This window comes from Lissotriton vulgaris, chromosome 5, assembly GCF_964263255.1.
Source record: "Lissotriton vulgaris chromosome 5, aLisVul1.2, whole genome shotgun sequence".
NCBI classification, from domain to species: Eukaryota; Metazoa; Chordata; class Amphibia; order Caudata; family Salamandridae; genus Lissotriton; species Lissotriton vulgaris.
The window spans coordinates 458,452,934-458,471,665 of NC_141693.1; the positions used below are offsets into that span (position 1 = coordinate 458,452,934).

The window sequence follows — 18,732 nt, forward strand, 5'->3', positions numbered from 1 at the left end:
AATACACGGGTCAGAGTGGAGGCGCAGGGGCCACCGGGGGCCAAAAAAGCACGGGGCAAGATAATGCAGCTTTGATGGCAGCCATTACCCAGTCAAGGGATATGCTGGACGCGAAAATAGGAGGGGTAGGCGCGGATGTCACACTGTTGCGCCAGGATCTGCGGAATGCCGTGGCCCGCATCACGGAGGCGGAAACCAGAATATCGGGGGTGGAAGACGATGTGGCGACCCTAAAGCATAAAGTAGCTGACATGGAGAGTGTCCAGAAGGGGCTAGCACTTAGAGTGGAGGACGCGGAAGGGTGGGCCGGAGAAACAACCTTCGATTTGTGGGATTTCCGGAGGGCTGTGAGAAGGGCAACATGGAACGCTTCCTGGCACAGTGGCTGGAAAGCTGGCTTCCTCCTGACTCCTTGTCACGATGCTTCGTGATCGAACGGGCGCATAGAGCCCTGGTACAGAAGCCGCCGGTGGGGGCCCGTCCTCGGCCAGGGATAGCTAAGCTCTTGAACTATCATGAACGTGATACCATCCTGTGTGAGGCGAGGGCAAAGGACCCCCCCCTGTTTGAAAACCAGAGAATACTGATCTTTCCGGACTACAATAGGCTTGTCCAGCAGCAGAGACAGTCGTTCACAGTTGCCTAGGTTTCGCCTCCGTGCCCTTCAATTTCCGTATGCCTTACTCTATCCGGCCCGCCTGCGGGTTGTGTTTCAATCTCGCACCCACTTCTTTGAATCCCCAGAGGAAGTCTTCCGCTGGACAGATGAGACGGTGAAGTTGAGGCCGCATGCGTCGCCGGGTCGCGACTCGGGCTCCTCCACGAACGGAGCACATTCACAGACCGCCAGAAGCTTGAGGAGCAGAGGGAATTGGAGGTCCAGGTCCAGGAAGCGCTCCTCCCCAGGGGGGGCTGCGGGCAGCAGTAGGACTGCCTCTGAACAACCGATAACGGATCCTTGAACAGTTGGCCTGCGAGAGGTGGATTTTTGGTTTGCAAGTACCCCTACAGGGTGGGAGGATGGGGGCAATCCACTGGTGGGGCCACGAGTCCGAGAGGAGCGATTGAAACATTTACACTACAGTGCTTCTGCCTGCGAGAGATGGGACATTGCTATACATGTATCCTTGCAGGGTGCGGATGGCGGGGGCACTCCGCCGGGGCGGCCGTAATGGCAATGGCAATAGATTTTATTTCAGAATACAAGGGGATGTTACTTCACTTACCATTATAATTGTTTGGATCAGTTGGTGTGCTTTCAAGTAGTGAATTGATGGAAAAAACGAAATAATCTTTCGCATTATTGCCATTCGCCATCATACAGCCCAAAAGTAAAAAGAGTGTTAATTGTAATAAGCAAGGCAATTAATTTCCTAGTACAAGGAATCACTTACTAATGCTTAAAACATGATCTTTATAAGTAGGCCATAGGGGAATTGTTCTCATTATGTAAAGCACTATGCTAGGTAAACATACCACTAGTATCCAGAAGTCTTAGCTTTGCAGCAGAAAACAAAAGAATGATGCCTGAAGATTGTCTTACCGAGCTCAATGTTCTGACTGGTGTCAGCTGTGTGTAACGCCGTCTCTTTGCCAGGTTTCAGGATTCCATTAATTTTCATCCCTTTAACATGAAAGCTGAGTTCACAAGGAAGCAAGTTACAGATGACCATGGTTGGTAGGAGGTAAATCGTGTGTCCAGGCTGTCTGAATATTTGTTTAGCTTGATCCGAAAAGATATGTGAAGGCATGTAATCAGGATAATTCTCTTTCTTTATTGCTACACAAAACCTGCAAGTGATATAGATTTATTTTCGAATTAACAATGTCAACTGCATTTAAAAGAATCATTAAGCACGTAACTTGCATTTTAATGTAAATACTGTTAACAATTAAAAGGGATGGCACAATATTTCACAAAGCTACAATAAAATATTACAACAAAAACCATGTGGACATATTAGGCACGCTCATTAGAAGAAAGGAGATAATGGAGAAATCCTTCTGAGAAACATTAGCCAAATTAAAACTTGTAGTCAAATACAGTTTTAACACACTATTTGGAACAAGCTTAAGCATTACGCTTCAGATCTCCTGCAATTAAAAACTGTTCTTTTCTTGTTCATAATAGCAATGGAACCATGTTTTTTCTGTAATATATTTGACTGAGCTTTGTTTCATATTAGAGAAGTAATTTTTATCTTTGGGTTGACAGTTATCTCTATTCTCAAAAACAATAATACTTGCTGCTTTTTAGGTCAAAGCCTACCAGACAGTGCAGCTGTGAGATTACAAAGAGATATTGGGCACATGTTGGAAACAGACCTAGAAATGCATTCTGTCCACTGCTTGCCATTGGCTCTGCCTTTTGTCAATCACATTTGCATACTTTCTGTTCATTGGCTTTATTTGTATTAGGCTGTCCAGATTCAGATAGCCCCTTCTGTGGAGCATTGCCTATTTACTACCTCTTGGTTCCTCTTATTTTTCCACGACTGCTCGCATTTTGGGGACTTTTTTTCTTCTTTTTTGTGAAGCACTTTAAGAGAATGCATGTTTTGAAAGCTAGCTCTCTTGTATGCTTCTGACACCTCACTCCTCTCTCTATGGCGTTTTGCAGATTCTGCCGTCACTTTTAAAAGAAGCCGTTTTGGTTTTGATTTGATTTTTTAGGCGCATTTTTATGCCTGAAAGTATATGCTTTGTTTAAAGGTTGAAAGAAAACTTTGCACCACTCGAAGACCTGCTGTATAAGCTATGCACGTGCATAAACTTGTCACATGTCACGTCTAAGTGATTAGCAAGAAATTTTGTTTCCTCTGAATTCCATCAAGTAATCTCAGAAAGTCTTTTGGGTCTCTTATGTACGAACTAAGGCTCTTGACGAAGGGAACAAAAAAAAAAGTCCACATACGTCAATGCATTTTCCAAAAGAAGTCTTCTGGAAAATGCTTTGACTTATGTGGATAATTACTTGCTAATAACTTTAGACGCTACCAGTTTATGCTCATGCAGAAGGTCTTTGAGCGGTGCAATTTGTTCTTATAGGCAGAACACTCAAATACTATGAGCACAACACTATGATACTCCAGCTCATAGAGCTTTCTCTGAATAAAAACAGCTTTACCTTTGCAGGTCAAACTATATTGTCTAAGACAGGGAACCACGAAGGGCAAGTGCTTCGCCCCAGCGACACACCCTTCATGGGCTTGTGGGAGAAGGACATGGCCTGGGCAGAAGAGAATGAAAGATGGGTAGGATATTTAGCCCTATGGGTGCGCTGTATAGACGATCTCTTCATTGTATGAAAGGGAACGCATCAGGATGCAGAAGAGTACATAGCGGTTCTCAGTCAAGATTCCCCAAACCCCCAATTTTCAAGCAACATCAGCAGTTCAAGTGTATCATTTTAAGATCTCAGAGTGTTTGTCCAATATAATAAACTGCAAAAGTCCCTCTATAGGAAGCCCATGGCAGTGAATTGCCTGCTTCATGCCAGGAGCCATCACCCACGTAATTTGAAAAACCGTATACCCTATGGTGAGCTATTGAGCAGTGGAGAAGTGTGGCTCAGGGGTTAGAGGCGGCAGACCCGGAAGCTGAGATCGGTCCTGGATCAGGGTTCAATTCCCCGCCTCGGCGGGTCTTGGGCTAAAAATTCCATGGACTCGATAATTCTCGCTCCGGTGCCTTCTCGACTCACGGGTTCACACTCTGCGACTCTGGGCAATAGCTTGCTTAATCTCCACAACGGCCCCTCGCGGCGGGATGCCTGACTTTCACCTTGTGGATACCCTGCTATCTCACAGGGGAATACCAGGACGGGTTCCCTAAGCAAGCGCCGGGACACCCACTGCGGGTAGCTGTGCGCTATATAAGCTCAAATACATTTACATTTACATTTACATTGTGTCTCAAATGCAATTGCTCCACTGTATCGGAGTATGAAGCAGCAGAAGCTGACATATTAAGAAGATTCAGAACATGGGGCTATTCACAAACAGTGTTACAAGCAGACAAAACCTAGGTACAACAAACTACACGTGATACATTTCTGGTGGAGAAGGCTGTGAATTCTAACACAGATGGTACAGTAAGAATGATGAACAAGTTACTTACCTTCGGCAACGATATATCTGTAAGAAACATTAGTTAGTATTAGATTCCTTACCTTAGAATATCCCCAGGCGTCAGTCTGGATCCGGAAACCTTTGCGTAGCAGTACCCCTGCGCGTCGGTAGGCGTCGTCTGCAGGCGTCCCCTGCGTCTCCGCGTCCGTCGTTGGCGTCGTGCGCCGTGATGATGTCGCTGGAGTATATAGATGCCGTCTCCGCGCGCTGACGTCAGTTCTTTGCACACAGCTTTTCCGCGCCAGAACACGCAGAGCCATGTGAGAACCAACACTGGTGCCATTTGAAACTAGGGCCCTGAAAGGGATGTCCTTAACCCTAGGTATCAGTTCGCAGAACGGGGAGGATGGGTGGGTCGGTAAGGAATCTAATACTAACTAATGTTTCTTACAGATATATTGTTACCGAAGGTAAGTAACTTGTTCATCTGAAAGAAACACGTTAGTATTAGATTCCTTACCTTAGAATACATACCCCAGCAATACCAACCCCGGTGGTGGGTCTGCGAACCAATACATTCCTACACCAGAAAGTCCTGGAGGACAGACGGCCAAAGAAGCCATCCCTCCGGACTTGGCTGTCCAGGCAGTAGTGCCTCGCAAAGGTGTGCAGCGAGGCCCACGTAGCCGCCTGGCAAATGTCCTGCATGGGGACTCCCCGACCCAGGGCAGTAGTAGCCGCCGTGGCCCGAGTGGAATGGGCCCTCCGCCCAACAGGAGGCTCCTTCCGAGCCAAAGAGTAGCACGCTTTGATGCACAGAACGACCCATCGAGAGATGGTCCTTTTATGTACCGCCCGTCCCTTCTTCGCACCCACGTAGCCAACAAACAGTTGGTCATCCACCCGGAACTGGCGTGTGCGATCCATATAAAATGAAAGCGCACGTTTTGGGTCCAGACGATGGAGCCGCTCTTCATCCTTTGAAGGATGCGGAGGCGGGAAGAAGGAAGGGAGGGTGATGGACTGCCCGATGTGAAAAGCAGAGACAACTTTGGGCAGGAAAGAAGGCCTAGTTCTCAGAACCACCTTATCTGGATGAATGGACATGAAAGGAGGTTTGACAGAAAGAGCCTGGAGCTCACTCACCCTCCTGGCAGAGGTGATGGCAACCAGGAAGGCCGTCTTTAAAGTCAGGAGACGGAGAGGACAAGAATGAAGCAGCTCAAAGGGAGCACACATCAAGAATGTTAGAACCAGGTTCAAGTCCCACTGAGGCATCACAAACGGAACAGGTGGATACATGTGTGTGATGTCCTTCAAGAATCTCGTTACAATGGGGGACTTGAACAAAGAAGGTTGATCAGGCAGCCTCAGAAAGGCCGAAAGGGCAGAAAGGTAGCCCTTGATAGTGCCCAGAGCAGAGCCCTGCTGGGCAAGAGAAAGAAGGAAGAGAAGAACCTCAGAAAGAGGGGCAGAGAGAGGATCCACAGCCTTTGCTGTGCACCATGCCACAAACTTGTTCCACCGACAGGCGTATACCGATTTCGTGGAGGAACGCCTGGCTGCCAGAATCACATCACAAACTTCAGGAGGCAAGTCAAATGGCTTCAACTGCCGCCGCTCAATCTCCACGCATGGAGGTGGAGGCTGGACAGGTTCGGGCTGTTGCTGCGACAGAAGGTCCTCCTGAAGGGGCAGGCGGATCGGGGGACCGACTGACATGCTGAGTAGCTCGGGATACCAGTACCTTCGAGCCCAGTCCGGAGCCACAAAGATGACTTGGGCCCGGTCGCGCCTGTTCTTCTTCAGCACTCTGGGCAGAAGTGGTATAGGCGGAAAGGCGTATAACAGACCGCAACTCCACTCGCGCCGAAAGGCGTCGCCGTGCGAGTGCCGTTTTGGAAACTCCAACGCGCAGAATTGATGACATTGCGCGTACTCTTCTGTAGCGAATAGATCTAACCAAGGCTCTCCCCATTGCTGAAAGAGGCCTTGCGCCACGTCCGAGTTCAGACGCTATTCGTGATCCATCGAGCACCGACGGCTGAGTTCGACCGCCCTGGCGTTAAGAGAACCTGCCAGGTGTTGAACCGTCAGAGTCACGCCCTGACGTTCCAGCCATTGCCAGAGGCGCAGAGCCTCCTGGCAAAGGGTCCACGACCCCACCCCGCCCTGTTTGTTGCAGTACCACATGGCGGTGGTGTTGTCCGTGAACACCTGCACTACACTCCCGTTGACAAAGGGGAGGAACGCTTTCAGTGCCAAACGAATCGCCCGCAGCTCCAGCAGGTTTATATGGAGCCGGGACTCCGCCGGAGACCAGATGCCTCTGATCTCTGCCTCTCCCAAGTGGCCTCCCCAGCCCTGGAGGGACGCGTCCGTCACAACAACGTGCTCCGGTTGGGGAAGGGAGAGGAATCTGCCTATGACCCAATCGCGGTCCGTAAGCCATCACTGCAGTTGTCTTGCAGTGCCCTCTGAGATCAAGACATGGTCGGACAGGTTGCCCTGATGCTGGGCCCACTGAAACTTCAGGTCCCACTGCAGAGCCCGCATCCGCCACCGGGCGTGATGCACCAGAAGGATGCAGGAAGCCATCAGCCCCAGCAGCCGCAGCGTCAACCTGACCGAAACCCGGGATAACGGCTGAAAGATGGGAATCAAAGCCTGTATATCCTGGACTCGCCGTTCCGGAGGATAGACCCGAAACTGCGCCGAGTCGAAAACTGCTCCGATGAAAAGGAGCTTTTGAGAGGGACACAGGTGTGATTTCGGCACATTGATGGAGAACCCCAGCTGGTGCAGGAGGTCTGCCGTCATCTGAAGGTGGTGGACGACTGTCTGGGGTGAGCCCGCCTTCAACAACCAGTCGTCTAGATAGGGGAAGACTGAAACCCCCAATCTGCGCAGATGAGCTGCGACCACCGCCATCACCTTGGTGAACACCCGTGGGGCGCTGGTAAGGCCGAAGGGGAGCACGATAAACTGAAAATGCTCGAGGCCTACCGTGAACCGCAGGTAACGCCGGTGGGCCGGCAGGACGGGGATGTGAAAATACGCATCCTGCAAGTCCAACGCTACCATCCAGTCTTGCGGGTCTAGAGCAGCCAAGACCTGAGCTAAAGTCAACATCTTGAACTTCTCCTTCCGGAGGAAGCCGTTGACGTTCCTTAGATCCAAGATAGGACGTAGGCCCCCTTTGTCCTTCTTGGGTACCAGAAAGTAGTGGGAATAGCAACCACGTCCTACTTCTGGCCCAGGAACGCGCTCGATGGCGCCCTTGGCCAAGAGGGCCGTAACTTCCTCCTGCAGAAGTTGCAAGTGGTCCCCCGACACATGGTGGTTCTGCGGTGGCATGGCTGGAGGAGTTGTCTCGAAGGGGAGGGAGTAGCCCCTTCGGACGAGCTGCAACACCCACCTGTCCGATGTTATTGTGCGCCAGTGGGAGAGGTGATGGCGAACCCTGCCTCCCACCGGTGTCACATGGGCCTGAAAGCTCGGACTAGGAGGATTTAGTGGCAGATGCTGCGAGGGGAGGTGTGGCCTGACCTCGCCGCTGTCCCCGACCGCCACCACTGCGGTTTCCACGGCCGCCACCACGTTGATAAGTCTGTTGCGGCGCATGGCTGGCAACACGTGTGGGACCGCCCCTTCCTTGGCCACGAAAGGAGCGAAACGAACCCGTTTGCTGGCGCTGGGTCGAGAGACCTAAGGACTTGGCCGTGACCCTGGAGTCCTTGAAGCGCTCCAGCGCGTGGTCCGCTTTGTCTCCAAACAGGCGACTGCCATCAAACGGCATGTCCATCAACGCATTCTGGACATCAGCCGAGAAGTTGGCGGATCTCAGCCAGGCGTGGCGACGAATTGCCACCGTCGTGGACATCGCTCTGCCCAGCGAGTCGGTCGTATCAAGACCACACCTGATGGAATATCTTGCTGCGTCTCGGCCTTCAATCATAGCCTTGCCGAGCTTAGCCCGTACCTCCGGGGGGCATTCAGGCAGCAGGTCCGCGATCGTATCCCACAGAGAGTGGGTGTAACGGCCCAAGAGGCACGCGGTGTTGCAAGACCGCAGTCTCAGACTCAGGGATGAGAAGACCTTTATGCCATACTGGTCGTACCTCTTCGATTCCCTGTCGGACGGGGCCGACGGGAATGCGGTCTGGGAGGTGGAGGCCTGGATCACCAGACTCTCAGGGTTGGGGTGGGTGGACAGAAACTTGCGGTCGTCCGCACACGGAAGGTTGCGTCTGGCCACGTTCCTATCAACAGGCGAACCTGAAGCGGGCCTGGACCACGTGCCCAAAAGAACGTCCGTTAAGGCCTCGTTAAACTGCAGCAGTGGCTCCTGTGGGCATGACTGCGGTTTGAGGACCTCGGTGAGGATGTTAGTCCTCACGGCCGCGACGGGGAGCTCAAGGTGTAAGGCCTTGACAGCCCTCATCAACACCACTGAATAGGCAGCCCCCTCCTCCGTAGCCACGGTAGGAGGCGAGACAAAGCCAGGGTTGGGGGAGTCATCCAGACCACTGGCGTCACCCAAGTCACCTGTCCAGTCCATGTCATACTGACACTCGCGTGTCAGAGGGTCCTCAGACCCCTCCCAACCCTCTCCGTATTCTACATCCTCACCATACTCGGAGTCAACAATGTAGACCGGCTCCTCGGGGTTCACAGGCCCCATCGTCGATCGACGCCGGTCCGACTCCGCGTCCGGATTCGGAGAGGGAATGGGGACGGCGCCGCCCGGAGCCGGCGCCGGGGAACCAGCGCCGCGCGGGGGCGGCGCCAGGGGTTGCCCCGAAGGAATCGGCGCCGGAGAGGCCGGTTGACCAGCCGGCGTCGACCCCGAGGGCCCCTGCGGCGCCGGGATCGGAGCCGTCGGCGGCGCTGGGGCCGGAGCACCCGACGGCGTCGAGGCAGGGTCACCAGAGCCGCTAGGGCCCCCAGACGGGTTCACAGTGCCCGAAGGCGCCACGGAACCCGCCGGAGGAGAAAGAGCCCTCATGGCCACGAGGAACGCCTCTATCTCCTCGGGGGACGCGCCTTGCCCAGGGACCGCAGGGTATGGAGCAGGCCGCGTCGGCGACTCACGCGGAGCCGCGGGGTGGGGCCACGCGAACCCCTGGCCGCCTCGTGCGAGTGTCGGGGGGGAGTCGGGGGTATGATGACGACGCCCCGACTTTTTGTGCTTCCTACCTGAGGAACCAGAAGAATGGTGACGACTCCCGGAGCGCCCGTGACGGCTCCGCGACCACTCCCTCGATCGCTCCCTTGACCTCCGGCCGGACCGGGACCGCTCTCGACGCGGGGCCGACACCCCGAGCTCGAGCAGCTTGCGGGACCGCTCCCGCCTAGCTTTATTAGTCAAGGTCCGGCAGTCGACGCAGGCGTCCACGTCGTGGTCGGGGCCCAGGCACCGGAGGCAGAGTCGGTGATGATCCGTGACCGACATCGTCCGGTCACAGTCGTCACAGTTCTTAAAACCGGGCATCCTACCGGCACCGTAGAAGATTCAGAGATCAAAAAAGATCAAATAAACTTGGTCAAAGACCGGAGTACTGCTCTTCGGATCTGCGCTAACTGGCGCGGAAAAAAGAAGAACTGACAGCGCGCGGAGGCGGCGTCTACATACTCCAGCGACGTCATCACGGCGCACGACGCCAACGACGGATGCGGAGCCGCAGGGGACGCCTGCAGACGACGCCTACCGACGCGCAGGGGTACTGCTACGCAAAAGTTTCCGGATCCACACTGACGCCTGGGGATATTCTAAGGGAAGGAATCTAATACTAACGTGTTTCTTTCAGATAACTACATTATTCACATGCTCACCCATGGTGTAAAACATTCTAAAACAAAACTGGAGAATCCTGAAAGCAATTATGGTTATTGGGTACCGATTGGCAAATTCCCCACAAGTTGCGTACAAAACATGTTCGTCACTGAAAGGCTACTTAGTACATAGCCGCTTTGCAGATATTGTGTAACAGACAACCAAAATAATAGGGATCTTCCCTTGCATGAGATGTAAGACGTGCAGGGGAAGCAGCAAAATAAAAGAATACAAATTTCGGGAAGCAAGAGAAAATGCCCCAACACCAAACTGCTGTACTGCAATTCTGACTTTGTGGTATATTGTCTGATCTGTCCTTGTGACAGGAGACACATTGGGAGCACTTCACATCATCCCATCAAAAGGCATATATTGAAGCACAAGCGACTTATTACTAAAGCACAAGTTGCTTACTTGTGTAACGATATATCTGAAAGAGACATTAGTTAGTGATAGATTCTTTACCTTCCAATATCCCCAGGCGTAACGTTTTTCTGCTAAGCAGTGCACCTCTGCGAGCCAGTAGGTGGCGTACTGCGGCTCCACGTTCGTCACTGGTATTGTAGGCGCTGGGATGATGTCACGGAGAGTACTTAGGCGCCACCCATGTGCGCTGGCGTCAGTTCTGTACACAACTATTCCATGCCGAAACGCAGAGCCATGCAAGATACTGACAAGTGGTGCATAAAACTAGGGCACTAAAAGGGGATGACCTTAACCCTAGTAATCAGTTTGCAGAACGGGGAGGATAGGTGGGGTGGTAAGGAATCTATCACTAACTAATGTCTCTTACAGATATATCGTTACACAAGTAAGTAACTTGTGCATCTGAAAGAGACACGTTAGTAATAGATTTCTTACCTTAGAATAGATACCCCAGCAATACCAACCCCGGTGGAGGGTCTGCGAACGAGATTACACCAGAAAGTCATGGAGCACAGAACGGCCAAAGAAGCCATCTCTCCGGACCTGCCTGTCAAGGCAGTAGTGCTTGGTAAATGTGTGCAGCGAGGCCCACGTCCCTGCCTGACAATTGTCCTGAAAGGAAACGCCGCGTCCCAAGGCAATAGTGGCTGCAGTCGCCCTGGTCGAATGGGTACGCAGCCCCACAGGAGGCTCCTTCTTGGCCAAGGAGTAACATGCTTTGATGCACAGAACGACCCACCTGGAGATGGTCCGTTTGTGCAGGGCCCGACCTTTTTTGGCACACCACTGATCATCCACCCGGAACTGCTGTGTACCGTGCAAATAGAATGCAAGCGTACGTTTGGGGTCCAGACGGTAAAGCCTCTCCTCTTCCCCTGAAGGATGCGGAGGCGGAAAAAAGGTGGGCAAAGTGATGGTCTACCCCATGTGGAAGGTCGTGACAACCTTTGGCAAGAAAGAAGGACGGGTCCTTAGTACCACCTTGTCCGGATGAACAGAAAGGAAAGGAGGTTTGGAAGAAAGAACCTGGAGCTCACTCACTCTCCTGGCAGAGGTGATGGCTACCAGGAAAGCCGTCTTGAGAGTAAGAAGACGTAAGGGATAGTTATGAAGGGGCTCAAAGGTAACGCACATCAGAAGTCAAGACAAGATTCAAGTCCCACTGAGGCATTATGAAGGGCACAGGTGGGAACGTATGCATAATGCCTTTAAGAAAACGGTTAAAAAGAGAAGGCTGATCAGGAAGCCGTAGAAAGGCAGAGATAGCCGAAATATAACATTTGATAGTGCCCAGAGCAGAGCCCTGCAGGGCCAAAGAGAGAAGGAACAGAAGAACCTCAGAAAGGGGATCCACAGTCTTAGCTGTGCACCATGCCACAAATCTGTTCCACCTACAGGCGTACACCGTTTTGGTGGAGGAACGCCTGGCTACCAGAATGACATCACAGACTTCGGGAGGAAGATCGAAAGGTGTCAACCGTCGCCGCTCAATGTCCAAGCATGGAGGTGGAGGTCAGACAGGTTCGGGTGGAGGACCGTCCCCTGCTGCTGCGACAGAAGATCCTCCCGAAGAGGCAGGTGTATCGGGGGATCGATGCTCATACTGAGTAGCTCAGGATACCAACCTCTTCGAGCCCAGTCCGGAGCCACAAGAATGACTTGGGCCCCGTCGTGCCGGATCTTCTTCAGCACTCTGGGCAGAAGTGGTATAGGCGGAAAGGCGTTCAATAGACTGTGAGAAGTTGGCCTGGCATATGCTGTCCACTATTCTAGTGCGCACCTTGCACCAGTCCAAACGACCCTTATTGATGGTAGGTTTAAGACAACCTTTATAGAAAGCTATCCTAGTGGTAGCTGTGGAGAGCAGCCTTCAGGCTAAGTCTTGAAGGAATGTAAAGCAGCTTGTTTTACCAGTCTATAACATCATGAATGATCAAATGAAAGGAGACCCACACCAGGTATATATACACATATATGTATTTATACTAAACACACCCCTCTAGTCTCTTATGAGGCTAGAGGCAAAAGTACAATACAGGAACTTAATTAGCACACAGTAAATTAGCACAGTATAGGTTTTGCCCTAGGGGGCTCACAAACCATATATTAAGAAAGTGGTATAAGTACCGCTCTGAGCATAGAGACAAGGCCTAGGGCCTGTAGAACCGCTGGAGCAACCAGGAACCACCCAAGCAGGAGGACCCACGGGGAAGCATGCAGTGTCTAAACACAGCCGCGAATCACCATTGACTTCTATGGAGGAAGTTACATTCGAGTTTTAAAGAATAAGGACACTTAGGAGTGGACTACGGTAAAACCCCTTCAGTACTGGACACTTCGCGAGTCAAGACCCACGGGAGCACCAAACTACTCGTGTTACCTCACCCAGGGAAGCCGGGTGCATAAGTGTCTTTTAGTGTCGGGTTTCGTCATCGTTTCCTTTCGAGAGCTGCAAAGAAGTGCTGCAGGTGACCAGATGAAAAGTGTACGGATGGATTCAAGGGTGGATCCGAGATCTGAAGAACCTGAAAGCAGAGGGGACAGAGTCTGGGTCACTAGCCAGTGACCAGGAAGGCGACAAGAGTATGCCAGCTTGACTCTTCAGCCACGAGGACCAAGAGGCGTTGATGAAACCAGGAGCTGGATTCGAGCTGTCCCACGTCGGATGTCGAGTGCTGCAGCGTCGGTATCCAGATTGGACCCAACAAGCCTCGGCAACGGGTCCAGGCTGTGGGTGCTGCACCAGGAGCGTGCATTTTTAATATTAGTGTGACACTTGTGTTTTTAACAATAATTTTTGAGACTGCACTTTAACTGCTCAGGAGGGCACGTTAAGATCTCCCAAGGCCTATTCTCGATCTCCTCCTTCACGCCCCAGTCCGACGCGGTGAATAGCACCGTTGCGCGGAGGGCGAGGAAGGGTAGAGACAGGTACTTCCGGTCGGCTGGGGGGACAGTTAGTGTTCTAGTCGCCAGCCCCTGATCAGTCCTTAGGGATATAAGGCGAATGCTTCTGCGTTTGCGCAGCGGGCACGCCAAAGGCAAGCCCGTCTGCGCCCGTCCGCGGCCGGGGGCCAGTACCCCTGGCCAAAATGCGGTAAAATTACAATATGACTGGGCTAAACTGTTGGCCTTATGCCCCCTCATGGACAGCGTTTGCAGGCATAGCATGATGGCTACTCAAGGTAGCGTATGTCTGCACTGTTCATTTAGTTGGAGTTTAGACAACACTAGGAAGGCAGGAGTGGTTATTTTTTTTGTGGGGGTTTATTGCACTGTTGTGGGGGTTTATTGAACTGTGGATCTCTTTGTAAGCATAAAATAGAAATCTCGGATTTGCTAGCGGACAGTAAGCTGGACTTTTTGTTTCTTACTGAGAATTGGTTGGACGCCAACTCCGACCCAGATATTATAGAGGCACTCCCCCCAGGTACACTATAGCGAGAATAGACAGAGCTGTAGGTAGAGGAGGTGGGATAGCGGTGATTTCTAGATCTTTCCTTGAATGCTTCATTGAACCTGTCATATTATGTGATAGTGAGGCCGGCTTTTTTACATTAAAGTTAAGCCCTAACCTGACGGTGAAAGGGTTTCTGATTTACAGACCCCCGGTGCCCTCCACATGCTTTCTGCCGAGTCTGTTGGAGGGCATTGCTCACTTAGCCTTAAGATATGATAAGCTCCTGGTTTTGGGTGACCTGAATCTCCATTTAGAAGACCCCTTGAATAAGGAAGCATCTAACTTACGCCACGACCTACAGTCATTTCATCTAGGCTTGAAATCCCTCGCCCCTACCCATCTGTACGGACACCTACTCGATCCGGTGTTCGCAAGCTGGGAGGATGTAGTAGTGTCTACTCCTCTTCCCGTCCCTTGGTCGGATCCTTTCTTGGTGTCATTTGTGATAAGGATGCCAGAGAGCGAAAGTTGGAAGGTAGTTGGTGGTACCCACCCATGTATGAAGTGGAAAATCTTTGTTCAGGACGACTTTAATAGAGAGCTTATAGAGGGCGGCCCTGCGGGTGGGTCTGACAGTGAAACCGCCTGTCTGAATCTGGAGAGGCGCATAATCAATGCTCTCGAACAAGGTGGCACCGTTGCTCTCGAATAAAGTTGAAGGCAGAGAGCGTAAAACTACTCCTTGGCTTACCCAAGCTTTACATAGCGTAAAAGAGAAATGTAAATGTTTGGAGAGACAGTGGAGAAAGGGATTTCGGAACCAGGATAGATTGTTATATAGGGTGGAACAGAGGAAATACCAAGGTCAGTTAAGACAGGCTAAGGCCACCTACTACAAGGCCAGAATCGGAATGGCGGAGAATTCTAATAAGGAACTTTTTAAAATATATATGGAAATCTCTTCCTTGGCTGAGACGGCTGGATCTAGCAGGGGTGGTGCTGAGGAGTGTCGCAAATTACTTCTCTGAGAAGGTGGAGGATATCTACTCATCCTTCTCTGGGATTATAATGAGAGGGGCTGATTTTGAAGAACTGATGGAAGATTCTAAGACCGCGTGGAGACTAAACAACTTCATCGTTCCCACTCCTGAGATTCTTAAGAGTATCTGCCTCAGTGTCAAATCTGGCTCACCCAGAGATCCTGCTCCTACTACGGTGATGTGTGAGAGTCTGGATGTTCTTGAACCATTCATTAGACACGTGCTAGATGTCTCGTTTAGTCTGCATAGGCTGCCAGAAACCTGGAAACGTGCAATCGTTCTTCCAGTCAGGGAGAAGCCGAATGTCAGTCTAGACAAATTTGACAACCTGCGCCTATTTTGATTCTGCCTTTTTTGGCAAAGGTGGCAGAGAAGATGGCCAACCGCCAACTTATGACACATTTGGAAGACGCACGTCTCCTGCACCCGTCGCAATCTGGATTTCGGGCAGGGTATTCTACGAAAACTGTTCTATTAAGGGCCACGGAAACCATCAGGCAGGGGGCAGATGCGGGACACACTATGGATCTAATAATGTTAGATCTTAGTGCCGCTTTCGACACTGTAGCACATTACACCTTGCTGCAGTGTTTGAATAAAGGCGGCGTCTCGGGCTCTGCCCTGAAGTGGCTGAAATCCTTCCTAACTGAACGCAGTTTTCAGGTCAGACTGGGTGCGCACTACTCCAAAGACATTAAATTACAGCAGGGAGTGCATCAGGGCTCTGCCCTGAGTCCCACCCTGTTTAATTTATAAATGTCGATGTTGGCAGAGATTCTGCAGGGCTTTAGAGTTGGCGATGTCTCCTATGCGGACGACACCCAGCTGTTGATCTCCCTATCCCAGGCACCAGAGATTGCTGCATCTAACTTCAGGGCGTGCATGCAGGAGCTTGCCTCCTGGATGGATAAGAACTACCTGAAACTGAATGGCAGTAAGACTGAGGTGCTGGTGGTGGGAGGCAGTACTTCGAGCTGGTCATCAGAATGGTGGCTGTCGAGCTTGGGCCCTACTCCCGTACCGTGCATCGAGGCAAAACATCTGGGGGTCTGGGTAGACCATGCTCTCTCCTACGAAAGACATATTAGACGGGTAGTTGGAAAGTGTTTTGGAGTACTGAAAAATGTGCGTAAAATGCTGGATCTTCTTCCAGTAGGGGCCAGAAAGACTATGGTGCACATGCTTATAACTTCACGCCTCGATTATGCCAACATACTCTATCTTGGGGCCATGGACAAGAGTCTTGAGCGACTGTAGGTTCTACAGAATGCTGCCGCTCGGCTGGGCTGCTTCAAAAAAAGCCCTTAACTCATTGCACTGGTTGCCAGTGAAGGAAAGAGTTATGTTTAAGACATTATGCACCTGTCATCGAATCCCTAAGAATGCTGGCCCGTCTTATCTGAGTGACTTGATCACCAGGTATGTGCCAAGGAGGTCTCTTAGGTTTACTGGTACCGGGCTATTGGTGATCCCTAAGGTAAAGAAGGCCAGGATGGGGGGTCGTTCTTTTAGGTTCTGGGCCGCTAAGAACTGGAATAAGCTCCCTCCAAAATTCAGGTTGGAAAGCTCTGAGATTAAGTTTAGAAAGATGCTTAAAACTTATCTGTTCTCCGGTTAGCACGTAGTGGTCTTCAGCTGTGGTTGAACTGTTCCTCCCTCTCACTTAGCGCGGGGACGGCAACCCACGCAGAATGGAAAGATTGGCTTCTGTGCAGACCAGCAAGGTCTGAGGGTCTCACCCTTTGGAGGGGAGTCAAGGCACGTCTGGAGCAACCAGGGAAGCACAAGAAACAAAAGAGATTCCTTCGTGGGGATCCACCAGTCGACGGACCAGGGATCGCGAAGGGGCCTCGAGCAGAAATGAAGGAAGCGGGCCCATCATAGAACACCTATAAGGAAGGGATTCCAAAAGCTGAAGAGTGGCTCAGCTCATGCTTGAGCACCCTCTCACACAAAACCAAGCACTCTGCCTTCAGAATTGTCAAGGCCTGCCATAGGAGTGACTTAATTATATTTGTATATATATATATATATAGGTAGATATAGGTATACCATATCTAAGTAAGGGGTACAAGTACCACATTACCCAGGCTGCAGTAGCAGACCTGTGGTGCCATTTTGGAAGGCTTCCCAGGGGTGGCATAATACATGAATCACACCGTGGTAGGCCTCATAGGTACCTATGCCTCTGGTTCCTAAGGTACCATATAACAGGGACTCACAAGGGTAACCCAGTAACCAATCTTGAGTGTACCTAATGTACATGCAATCAATTTAGAGAGGAAGCAGCTAGGCTGGGGTCCTGGTTTGCACGGCCCCAGCCAGACTGTAAATGTAAATGTAATGTAATGTAAATTGATACTTGTATAGCGCACTACTCACCCGCAAGGGTCTCAAGGCGCATGTACGAATACCGCTTTGGAACCCATCCTGGCTTTCCATGTGAGGCGTCCACTCCTGGGCACCCCCAAGGTGGAGGCCAGGCATCCTTAGCGTTGTGGGGGCCGTTGTGGAGATTAAGCAAGCTATTGCCCACAGTTGCAGAGTGGGACTCCATGATTGGAATAGGCACCGAGGCGAGAATTATCCGGTCCGTGGAATTTTGAACCCAAGACCCGCCAAGGCGGGGAATTGAACCCTGGTCCCAGTCTAGACCTCTGCATCAGGGTCTGCCGCTCTAACCATTGAGCCACACTTCTCCACTAAAGTCGATAAATCAGTGAAACACAGCAAAAAGTGGGGGTAACCATAGTAAGCAGATCCTACTCTCCCACACAGACCGCAGCTCCACTCGAGACAAAAAACGTTGCCGAGCGAGTGCCGCCTTGGAAATTCCAATGCGCAGAACTGATGACATTGAGCGTTCTCTTCGGTGGCGAATAGATCTAACCAAGGCTCTCCCCACTGCTGAAAGAGACCTTGCGCCACGTCCGAGTGCAGACACCATTCGTGATCCATCAAGCACCGACAGCTCAGTTTGTCCGCCCTGGCGTTCAGAGTACCTGCCAGGTGTTTGTGAGAAGTTAGCCTGGCATATGATGTCAACTATTCTAGTGGGCACCTTGCACCAGTCTAAACGACCCTTATTGATGGTGGTTGTAAAGTCAACCTTACAGACAAGCTATCCTAGTGGTAGCAAGGTATATATCAAATATGTATGTATTTATTTCTAACACAAACCCTCTGACTTCTTTATGAGGTCAGAGATCGAAGTTCATCACAAGTTACTTAAATAGCATACAATAAGTTGCACAAATACAGTTTTGCGAAGGGGCCTCACAAACCATATACTAAGTAAGTGGTATAAGAACCACTTCAGGAATAGGGAAAAGGCCTAGAGCCTAGGGAATCGCTGGGGCTACACTAGACAACCAAAGGTTAGGAAGTAGGAGACCCACGGGAGACGCGTGCAGTGTCTAAACACAGTCACAAGTTACCATTGACTTAGAATGGGGAACGTAAATGTTACAAAGTTAAAGATTAGGGCACTTCCAGATGGACTACGACAAAACCACTTTAGCCTACGACACTTGGATAGTCAATACCCACGGGAGCATCGGAGTACTCGAGTTACCTAACCCAGGGAAGCCGGGTGCATACGTGTCTTTAGGTGTTGGGTTTCGTCGATGTTTCCTATGGAGATCTGCGAAGAAGCGCTGCAGGCGACCAGGGGAAAAGTGTCCGGGTGGATCCAAGGGTGGATCGAGAAACTGAAGATACCTGAAAGCAGAGGGGACAGAGTCTGAGTCACTAGCCAGTGACCAGGAAGGAACCAGGCGATACCGAAGACATTTCAGGTGAGGAGGTGAAGCTGGTCTCTGCAGCCACTAGGACCAGGAGGCGTAGACGACGACCAGGAGCTGGATTCGAGCTGGCCCACGAAGGATCTAGCTGACTGCGGCGTCAGTATCCGGATTGGACCCAACAAGCCTGGGCACCCGCAACCCACGCACTTTGCCA

General features: G+C 51.3%; 1 protein-coding gene across 2 annotated transcripts in view; it reads right to left on the minus strand.

Annotated features, from left to right (window-relative positions):
• VPS13D (vacuolar protein sorting 13 homolog D) overlaps nt 1-18,732 on the minus strand; it is a 2,754,556-nt gene that overhangs the window by 945,886 nt on the left and 1,789,938 nt on the right. For both annotated transcript variants that reach the window (XM_086921894.1, XM_086921893.1), the window contains exon 47: nt 1,544-1,791. In XM_086921894.1, the coding sequence (XP_086778020.1) occupies nt 1,544-1,791 (248 nt within the window). The remainder of the gene's footprint in view (nt 1-1,543; nt 1,792-18,732) is intronic.